Source organism: Salvelinus sp. IW2-2015, linkage group LG26 (assembly GCF_002910315.2).
Source record: "Salvelinus sp. IW2-2015 linkage group LG26, ASM291031v2, whole genome shotgun sequence".
In the NCBI taxonomy this organism is placed as follows: Eukaryota; Metazoa; Chordata; class Actinopteri; order Salmoniformes; family Salmonidae; genus Salvelinus; species Salvelinus sp. IW2-2015.
Window position 1 is genome coordinate 16,750,343 of NC_036866.1, and position 10,893 is coordinate 16,761,235.

At 41.1% G+C, this 10,893-nt stretch overlaps 1 protein-coding gene across 3 annotated transcripts; it reads right to left on the reverse strand.

The window, feature by feature from the left end:
- Positions 1-1,161: 1,161 nt before the first annotated feature.
- Positions 1,162-10,520, reverse strand: LOC111952826 (carbonic anhydrase 5B, mitochondrial). 3 transcript variants are annotated; one of them, XM_023971747.2, is made up of 7 exons: positions 9,952-10,520; positions 7,475-7,672; positions 6,899-7,017; positions 5,876-5,971; positions 3,967-4,029; positions 1,559-1,717; positions 1,162-1,419 (listed from the first exon to the last, which is right to left on the reverse strand). In XM_023971747.2, exons 1-7 carry the CDS (start codon positions 10,091-10,093, stop codon positions 1,249-1,251), a joined length of 948 nt encoding a protein of 315 aa, XP_023827515.1. In that variant the 5' UTR covers positions 10,094-10,520; the 3' UTR covers positions 1,162-1,248. The 3 variants fall into 3 exon arrangements, with proteins under 3 accessions (XP_023827515.1, XP_023827516.1, XP_023827517.1); XM_023971748.2 differs by lacking the exon at positions 9,952-10,520 and adding an exon at positions 7,800-8,007; XM_023971749.2 differs by lacking the exon at positions 7,475-7,672.
- Between the last annotated feature and the right edge of the window lie 373 nt (positions 10,521-10,893).

The window sequence follows — 10,893 nt, forward strand, 5'->3', positions numbered from 1 at the left end:
ATGTACATTCTAGTCCACTCAATAGACTATGTAATAAAATCAATCACAAATGCATCTAAAACATCTTTCAAAGCAATGAGCAACACTCATTTGTGCAGTTTGGAGCCTTAGCTAGGCCCAAATACAATGAACCAAATCTCTTCGGCTGTGTGCAGTAAACAAGTTCAGAGCTTAAACCTTCAACCTAAATCACACATCCAAATATGGAGCCCCTTCACCTCAAATACTTTGTCAAGGAAGGAGAACAATTACTGCAAGAGTACTGCTCATACGAGGGTGATATTCTTATGCTTTAGATTATTAAATCGGTGATAGTATAAAAGTGCAGGTAACTGCCAAAATAATGGAAACACTTGAGTAAATGAGGGAAACAAAGTGTACTGAATGCAGATGCTTCCACAGGTGCACTTCCTGAGTTAATTAAGCAGGTAACAGCCCATCATGCTTTCTTAGGGTGATGTATTAAAACACTGGGCAGATCATTATTTTGGCTACGCCCCCATAGGATGACAATGCCCCTATCCACAGGGCACGAGTGGTCACTGAATGTTTTGAGCACAAAAACGATGTAAGCCATATGCCATCTCAGTAACCAGATCTCAACTCAATTCAACACTTATGGGAAATCCTGGAGGAAAACACACAATTATGGAATTTCTCATGGAAGAATGGTGTCGCATCCCTCCAAGACTTCCAGACACTTGTACATTAAAGCTGTGGTGGCCCAACACCCTCTTAAGACAATATATGTTGGTGTTTTCCTTTATTTTGTCAGTTACCTGTATTTCAGCAGAATCCCTCATTGGTTTCTGGAAGCATTTCAAGTGGGACTGTTAAGGACTGAATAAAAAAGGTTTACACCTTAAACATTCAAAGCATCTATAAAAAAAACAACCTGATTCACCTAAGAGACAGGGGTTTAAAAAATCTGTTAGCATAGACTACAGCAATACACCTGCCATGTGTTGATGATGCCTTTCACTTATTGACAGGACAGCAGGCAGTGAGACAGCTGTCTAGTGCCAAGGATGGTCAACAAAACAGCTTTTAGATGGTGACATTGGAATTATAAAATCCCTGGCACTTAAGTGAAATCAGAGTGCTTTCTGAATGCATAAGCGTTTGGCAAGATGCCAGCAGTATGACTTCTGTAGAGTCAAACGTAAGACTTTGTTAGCCCAAAAATGTGCTTCCCAGGGTATTGCATTATTTTGGTTTGAAGGGTCCGAGTGAGTCTCTGTCGAAAGGTCAGTGGCCTGTGTGTGGACCCTTTGCAGGTTGCTCCTCCTTCAGGAAGGGGGTAAACGAGGAACGCACAGTGCGGCCCTGCAGCGACTGCTGCACACGGAAGTTGTTGACCATGCTCTTCTGCACCTCCTCCTCTGCTGAGGTGAAGAGAAGGCTCCGAAACACAGCCAGCTGAGGAAGAGACAGGACAGTTATGTGTTATGCAGACATGGAACAGCCGAGTGAAGTCACTAAAGTGTAGTCCACCAGTAGTTCTAACATTCCTTCCCTTTCACCACACACATGCACACGCTCTCACTTACACACTAACCTGGTCATGGCTGACTTCGATGTGCTGCTTCATGATAATCCAAGTCACTGCTTCGGTCAGAGGAGGCGTGGTCAGTGACCCTGCATACGTCCAGTAATCATCAATGTTAGTGGGCAGTAGGCAGGCTGGGTCGAACCTAGTGAACTCAACAACACTGTCCTAAGGAGCAAAAAGGGGAAGAGGAAAGGGTTACATGGTGCTGCCAACCGTGTCATAAGTTATAATAACAATTATTATTGCCATTTCCCAACCACAACCTTAATGTGTGATGTATTGTTGTCTCTACCTTCTTGACCTTTGTGCTGTTGACTGTGCCCAATGTTTGTACCATGTTTTGTGCTGCTACCATGCTGTGTTGTCATGTGTTGCTGCCTTGCTATGTTGTCGTCTTAGGTCTCTCTTTATGTAGTGTCTCTTGTGATGTGTGTTTTGTCCTATATTTATTTATTTTAATCCCAGGCCCCCGTCCCTGCAGMAGGCCTTTTGGTAGGCCGTCATTGTAAATAAGAATTTGTTCTTAACTGACTTGCCTAGTTAAAAAGGTTGAGGGGGAAAAAAATGTAATTTGACTCATGGCCACTAGACGGCAGATAAAGTTGACAGTCTCCCCATCTCAGATCATACAGTAAGTTCCTTTGCAGTAATACTTCTGGAAGGTAACAAGGCTAGATGTGTATAAGAGACATAAATAATGCTAATTTACCCATTCTCCTATTTGTTTAAAATGCAGTGGTAAATATGAAACGTACACCCCCAACTCGGTCATGGTTTAAACCATTTATTTCTGTGGCAGTGTTGTCCATCCAGTAGGCTGGTGCTGAATTTCAGCTTCAGCTGAGCTCCTTTCAGCATAAATGCCTTTTCATTTGTTTCCCATGCAGACTTGATAAAAATAGCCTGTGTCTTTCTTCCAATGCATTAGATTTAGCCATTGATTTATCATTGTTTGCTTTTGTCAGTCAGCTGTTTAAAGCACTCATTGCTGTTTTTTAGGTGTGCGCAGGTACCAGTGTTCACCCTGCCAACCGTGGCCAGAAGTACCAGACCATTTTTTCCCCCTATCAATATTGGTTTTCTTTACTTGATCACCTGATGGTCGACAATATCACTAGACAACTAGCCTACAGCTAGACACCAATGCGCATCCAATCCATCCAACAAGTTTACCTTAATGACAGTAGTTGACTCTTTCGGTTAGAAGCATTCGGTTTTGCAATGGCATAGGCCTACATTACTTTGGATGTGTGCCCATGAGAACCGTTTTCACTGCCAAACAACATAATGAAATGTTACACTTAGTGGACTTTCACAATCCCCAAGATCCATTATTTGTACAGGGTTTAAGTTCAATATTCTAATTCAATTGTTAAATACTTAATAAATGACAACTGTCAAATGTCATTAACATAAGGAAAGAAAGGTACTGTTTTATGTCCCATTATCTGCGAAGACTCCAAACATTAACTCATGACTTATGGACAATTCATGAACTAGGGTGTAAAACATGTTTGGAATCAACTGTATTATATTGAGTGTAAGCTACCTATTCTGTGTGTGTTCATGTGTTTGAAATTGCCTTGGATGAGGGGGTAGGCTACCGGCAGTGGTGTAGCCCTAGTGAAGGATAAACGTAAGTAAATCTTGTTTACCCACCTTACATWTWTTTTWTTTTTTTAATGCATTGAAAGCGTTACTTTTTTCATTTTGAACACTACATCACTGACTACTGGTAGGCCTATTTGAAATTCATGCTAATACACATTGTAGGCTAGTCTAGTAAGTTCACCATGTGTGTTAGGGTGACCATCCCGTTTTCCCCAGGACAGTTTCAGCCCCATTTCAAGTGTCCCAACTTTTCAGGCTACAAAAAATATCAATTTGTCAGCAAGACGCATCAATTAATGTAAGAATAATCAATGGCAATCGCTGAATGACATTAGGAACAATTTTGGTGCTTTGTAACAAATCTATTAAGTCAAACAGCGCAAGTATACATGCAGTTTGGATGCTGGAATTATTTTGGAGTGGACCAACATGCCTACTTTGAAGTAATTTGTTTGACAATCAGATAAATATGACTGGTTGTGTTCATGCCACATTAAAAGGTCATTTATGTTTTACAATTTAAAATTACGTCTATTATCAGGCCGATAGATTTGATAGAGAATCCCCCGAATAGCCCGGTGTAATTCACACTCCAATAGCCACACAAATGTCATGTGTGCCCCACCGGAGAGAGGCTTATCTAGAACARCAACCTGAGTCTGACAGCACTGACTACTTATGTTCTTAAGCTTTGGGCGACCTTCTCAGAAACTCAGCGACATAACACCTGCTTGAAACGTTCTCTCTGAAACCTTGGTAACAAAATCACCTGCATGGTTTAAGTGGTCAATCATTGAACTCACCTTGTGTCTGACAGCAGGTAGGACATCTACTAGTTTCTGCAGTCCCTCGTGTCTCTTCCCTATCTGAGGAGGAAAATAATCGGTGTCTGAGCACTGAGTCCTTTGTCAGGCATGTGCTGTGTGTTTACATTCACTGCATGGGGTGTTTACATTTCAATGTCAGTAAATATTGAAATGGTTTGTATATGACGTGTACAATTGAAGTCGGAAGTTTACATAAACCTTAGCCAAATACATTTAAACTCAGTTTTTCACAATTCATGACATTTAATCCTAGTAAAAATTCCCTGTCTTAGGTCAGTTAGGATCACCACTTTATTTTAAGAATGTGAAATGTCAAAATAATAGTAGTGATTTATTTCAGCTTTTATTTKTTTCATCACATTCCCAGTGGGTCAGAAGTTTACATACACTCAATTAGTGTTTAGTAGCATTGCCTTTAAATTGTTTAACTTGGGTCAAACGTTTTGGGTAGCCTTCCACAAGCTTCCCACAATAAGTAGGTTGAATTTTGGCCCATTCCTCCTAACAGAGCTGGTGTAACTGAGTCAGGTTTGTAGGCCTCCTTGCTCGCACACGCTTCAGTTCTGCCCACACATTTTCATTAGGATTGAGGTCAGGGCTTTGTGATAGCCACTCCAATACCTTGACTTTGTTGTCCTTAAGCCATTTTGCCACAACTTTGGAAGTATGCTTGAGGTCATTGTCCATTTGGAAGACCCATTTGCGACCAAGCTTTAACTTCCTGACTGTCTTGAAACGTTGCTTCAATATATCCACATAAAATTTTCCTCCCTCATGATGCCATCTATTTTGTGAAGTGCACCAGTCCCTCCTGCAGCAAAGCACCCCCACAACATGATGCTACCAACCCTGTGCTTCACGGTTGGGATGGTGTTCTTCGGCTTGCAAGCATCCCCCTTTTTCCTCCAAACATAACAATGGTCATTATGGCTAAACAGTTCTATTTTTGTTTCATCAGACCAGAGGACATTTCTCCAAAAAGTACGATCTTTGTCCCCATGTGAAGTTGCAAGCCGTAGTCTGGCTTTTTTAATGGCGGTTTTGGAGCAGTGGCTTCTTCCTTGATGAGCGGCCTTTCAGGTTATGTCGATATAGGACTTGTTTTACTGTGGATATAGATACTTTTGTACCGGTTTCCTCCAGCATCTTAACAAGGTCCTTTGCTGCTGTTCTGGGATTGATTTGCACTTTTCGCACCAAAGTACGTTCATCTCTAGGAGACAGAACACATCTCCTTCCTGAGCAGGATAGCCGGCTGCGTGGTCCCATGCTGTTTATACTTGCGTACTATTGTTTGTACAGATGAACATGGTACCTTCAGCCGTTTGGAAATTGCTCCCAAGGATGAACCAGACTTGTGGAGGTCTACAATTTTTTTCCTGAAGTCTTGGCTGATTTCTTTTGATTTTCCATGATGTCAAGCAAAGAGGCACTGAGTTTGAAGGTAGGCCTTGAAATACATCCACAGGTACACCTCCAATTGACACAAATTATGTCAATTAGCCTATCAGAAGCTTCTAAAGCCATGACATCATTTTCTGGAATTTTCCAAGCTGTTTAAAGGCATAGTCAACTTAGTGTATGTAAACTTATGACCCACTGGAATTGTGATACAGTGAATTATAAGTGAAATAATCTGTCTGTAAACAATTGTTGGAAAAATTACTTGTGTCATGCACAAAGTAGATATCCTAACCGACTTGTCAAAACTATAGTTTGTTAACAAGAAATTTGTGGAGTGGTTGGAAAATGAGTTTTAATGACTCCAACCTAAGTGTATGTAAACTTCTGACTTCAACTGTATATGGTCAAGTATGTATGACAGTGGTGGTGGGTTGCATATGGTAGGGATGCATCGCTATGTTAACAATAAGCAATAAGTTACCTTGAGGAAAACCCCGATAACAGCCAGTCCATTCTCCTCCATCACCGCCTCCTCAAACCGGCTGTACTTATCAGAGTTCCAGTGGACCATGTGGAGCTATTAACAGAAAAGGCGACGCACACATTAATTACAACGTATTTATCCACACACCAAGAGAATTAAAATGCAATGTGTCACAGATTATATTTGCTGCTGGATAATTATGAATCTTTAATATCATTCTCAAGATAAACGGTCACCTTTGTGGTAGAACAATCAATTATCAAAACTAACAACAAATTATCAGATTCTGAATGAAAATCCACCCCAAAATCCTCCATCCTGAACAGACGGGTCACATGCAGCTGCTCTTTGTTTTACTCCATCTGAGTGTCCAACTCTACCCATACGCACAACACAGATCCCTATTCACCCTGGGATCTGGGGAGATTTCTATAAAGAACAGTACAACCCAATATGTAAACTGAGAAGGATCCATTATCTCTGTTACCCACTGGTGTGCTCCTATTAGGCACAGAGAGTGAGTTGTGTGCTGTAATCGTAACTTGAGCCTTTGTACACATACTGCACCTGGGGAGTGTTGAGAACCCTGACTTGGTCAGATTCTCACAGCCACTAACACCAGCTTGGCATGGCACCCTCCCCCAGACATACTCTCTCTATTGCATAAGTATGCTTTAGGTGGGTGGAACAATATGAAAATAGATCACACATTAAAAGGTGGGCCTTAAGGATAGAACAGAATGCATTCTGCTTCTATACGTAGAGGTTTCCAACAGCACAATCCCCCTGTCACAGAAAATACATGCCAATGTCATCATGGATTGGCTAGGGCATCAGCATTGACTTGATGACTAAGCAGTCCCTACTATCTACTGTTCCATGCCACAGTCTCCTGAAGACTATGACTCTTAGACTTGACATGTTAGGAGGTTCTTACTATAGCATAGCTAGAGTCATTCAACAAAGTTAACAGAGAGTGTCTGTATTTAAATGTTAAGTAAGAGGATGTGGAGTAGCTACTTCAGCAGGGAAGAGGCGGCGGTCCACTGTGTGCTCAGAGCCCCATGCGTTGCTCTCCCCCCAATGGAAGTGGAACTGACACAGCCGGAAGTTATCCTCCAGAGGACCCCCTTTAAGTGCTAAGAGAGAGAGAGCGAGAGATCGACGAGAAGAAATCGACCACTCATCAATGTTGTGTTAGAGACACATACAATAATGAGAAGAAACCGTAACTAATACACACAACAGCTGTGGCGAATTATAAACATGATTATATAAACATACTTGTTAAAACAAATGTATCCTCTTCTCACACAAACACACATTAAAAGCAGAACTAAGAATTAAATTATAGAATAATTAGCCTACTGTATTCTTTGCATAAATATTTATGTAAAGTCTAGCGGTTAATAAAATATACATTTCTGAAATAATATTGGATTGAAAATTAGACTGTCTAAACAATAAGTTAAGACCATGATGTTGAGAAATAAGCCAAGGGCAGGGATACCTAAATGTAAATCAAAGTCAAGTTCCACGTGGCAGGCATTGCAGTTTTAAATCAGGAGGTCACGCGGCAGAACAGAAACTGCTTACTGGATTTGTCGGTGGTGTCATCGTACTCAACCAGGAATGAGTACCCGTTGTTCCAGATCTGTGAACATGTCCTGGGGTCGTAATCCGGGGTCAGCGGCTTGAGATGCGGATCAAAGACACTCTTGCGCACCCGAATATCGATAGGAGATTGTCTGTTGCCCCCAGGAGCAACAAGTGGTCCCTGCCACATCGGATGCACTGGAGTCAAAGCATGAGAGAGGGGATTTAAATCTAGTCTGATATTAAATGTAAAACGACAGCTTGTCTTTAGTAAATCACATTAGGTCCTATTGCTTAGCCTACTATAACAAATGCTGACACTTACTTTTCATAGTGTACTCTCCAGCTTCCTGCATTCTTAAATTGGCAATAATAGTCCAATTCCCAAATAACATAAGATCAAATGTCTCAAAGTAGACAAGCAATTGTGAAAACTTAGTGAGACCAGTAGTCTAAGCCTCCTCCGTTGATTCCGTTTAAGAAATTAGAAAAGCAGGAGGAAAAAGAGACACTTCCTTCACTAACTCCTATTGAAAGGAAATGACAGAATAAGTCAAATGTGGGTAGGCTACAGAAACAGACTCGCGGAATGTATTGGCAGCCCACCAGGTCTACTCCGCAGCAGGAAAGGGAGACACTAGTTCAGCTCTGAATGGAATGTTTCGTAGATATACATCTTCTGGCGTTAAAATAAATCTACTATGACTTCCTGGTTTTGCCATTGGGCTGCAAAACAATAACTGCCTATGATGCAATTTACATCAGTCACTGACCGCTCTGCCAATGGGACTGTGAATGCTTAACCTATATCTGTACAAAGGTCATTTGGAAAAGGTATTTATTGGAAAAATTTATTAATTATCCATTTTGCTACTGTACCTGAAAAAAAAGGCCTATCCTTACTAGCATTTTCTAAATTCAAACGAACCACCTACAACTGAACACAGACCTATTAGAAGATATGTTTGACCGAATCGAGGACGAAGATAGTGTCGCCAAGTTAAGGTTGATCGAAAATTCTCTGTGCTACGCCAAACAGTAGCTATCCTGCAATGACTAATAGATCACATTACTCGTTACTTCATGAATATCCAGCAGATTGTAAGTATGTGGACGGGTGTGTTGCTGACAGGTGTATAAAAATCGAGCACACAGCCATGCAATCGCCATAGACAAACATTGTGTAAAACTTGCCGCCATTGGATTCTGGAGCAGTGGAAACACTTTCTCTGGCGTAATGAGTCATGCTTCACCATCTGGCAGTCCGACAGACAAATCTGGGTTTGGTGAATGCCAAGAGAACACTACTTGCTCCAATGCATAGTGCCAACTGTAAAGTTTGGTGGAGGAGGAATAATGGTCTGGTGCTGTTTTTCATGGTTCGGGCTAGGCCCCTTCATTCCAGTTAAGGTAAATCTTAACGCTACAGTATACAATGACATTCTAGATGATTCTGTGCTTCCAACTTTGTGGCAATAGTTTAGGGAAGGCCTTTTCCTGTTTCAGCATGACAATGCCCCACTGCACAAAGCGAGGTCCATACAGAAATGGTTTGTCGAGATCGGTGTGGAAGAATCCCAGCGAACACCTTTGTTAATGCTTGTTTACGGAAGACAGAGGCGACCACCTGTGCTAAGCGTAACTGGGAAGGTGTAGCGGAAGTGTAGTTCATCAGCTGGATGCACACACAGCCATATGGATCTGTGCAAATCCGCTACATTAAGTGAATATATATATATTTTTATATTATTTCTCGCTTATACAGTATGAAAGAAATTCCATATGTTTCAAAAACCGTATTGCAAGCGATGATTGATGGTTCTAAACATTAAAACAGAGCGCTGGGATTTAAGTTCACATGTTCCCACCGGTATGCGGTGCTTATATCTGAGAACCCTTGGAATAATGCATAATGCCTTGGGTTCTGGAGAGAAAAGTCAGGCCTTATGAATGTCTTGAATAAAGACAGACCATAAACAAACATGCAGTGTAAAATAGGCCAAGTTAAAAAATAAAATACAAAAGATAAACATAAATTGTGATCACAGTTACGATCAAATTGACATGTGTATGTACACACCATAGTTAATCAAAACCAGTACCCGGACAGAAGTTTATAATTCCCCCTGAAAATGTGACGCCAATTCACTCATGCAGAAATCCAGTCCTTGGTTTCCATGTATTCTTTGTGCACCCGTTGCGATGAAAACAACGCCATTAATTAACCCTTTAGTAATGTAGACATTGTGGATGTCGATTAAAACTTTACAACGCAGCCATTTATGTTACTGCTGCTTGAGCGATTGAAACAGTATTATTTCTCGTGTAATCTCAGCGGCCAGCTGGACTGACCATTAATGCCACTGTTCTAGTCTTATGAAATGAAGAGCAAGCAGCTAGCGAATTCAACTGCAACTAATGATAATTCAACTGTAATATGATGAAAGCTACCGTACTTTTAAAGTTTCGACACTTACACGCTGAAAGCACATATTTGCTTGAACATGCAGCGAGGTTGCATCTTCTCACAGGTATCAACCGTTGACCTTTAGTTTGCTTGATGATATGTCTTTGTAGATGCCGGGCAAGTGGGTTTACGATCGATGAGAGAGCCACCATGACCGCGGTTCTTCGAATAGGCTACTCGAAGTTTGCGAGTCAAAATGAGCTGTTGTGTTATCTTTTCAGGTAAGGCAAAKCGTCAAATGAATTAAAACTGCTCCCGTTTCCCGAGTCGTTCAGTTTCATATGTTTTCAATCAGAAACAACAACGGGAGTTGCGTTATGGCACCTCTTCTTCCACACTGTGACAGTGACAATTTCGGATGGCTGCCGGCTGGCTCTCTCCACGCTATCGCTTGATTGGTCTGGAAAATAGACAAACTTTCACACGATTGAAACATTCACATAAATTCCAAACGTTTTCACTTGACCTGTTGATGCGTGCTTACTTTAACACCGCGGCTATTTATATTGGCTACCTACTGCTATCGCYCGCTCCGAATCAATGAAGGTGAAATATTGTTTGCGAAGCGATAATGTGGTTCCAAAAGGAAGAGATCGTTGAGTGGGGCTCGTGTAAAGCTTTCGACCAATCGGCTTTATCCTCTGAGAGGCGTTTCAAACATGCGCTAGATCTAGACCCGTGACATAGATATTTGGTGTACTTTTTGCTTAGTTTTGTTTACATGTCTGTGTGGTTCTTGTCATATGTCATAACAGCAGAATTAATCTGAGCCTCATGATCTTCAATACAATACATGGTCAAATGTGCAGTGCTTTCTCTATAACAAAAACTCACTTATTGACTGTGTCGTTTCCAATTGTGGATGAACACACATGCATCTTTACAAACKGCTCAAGTGTTCTATTCTGATTTAATGTAAATTACTGGATGAGGTTATTTTGAATAACATGGA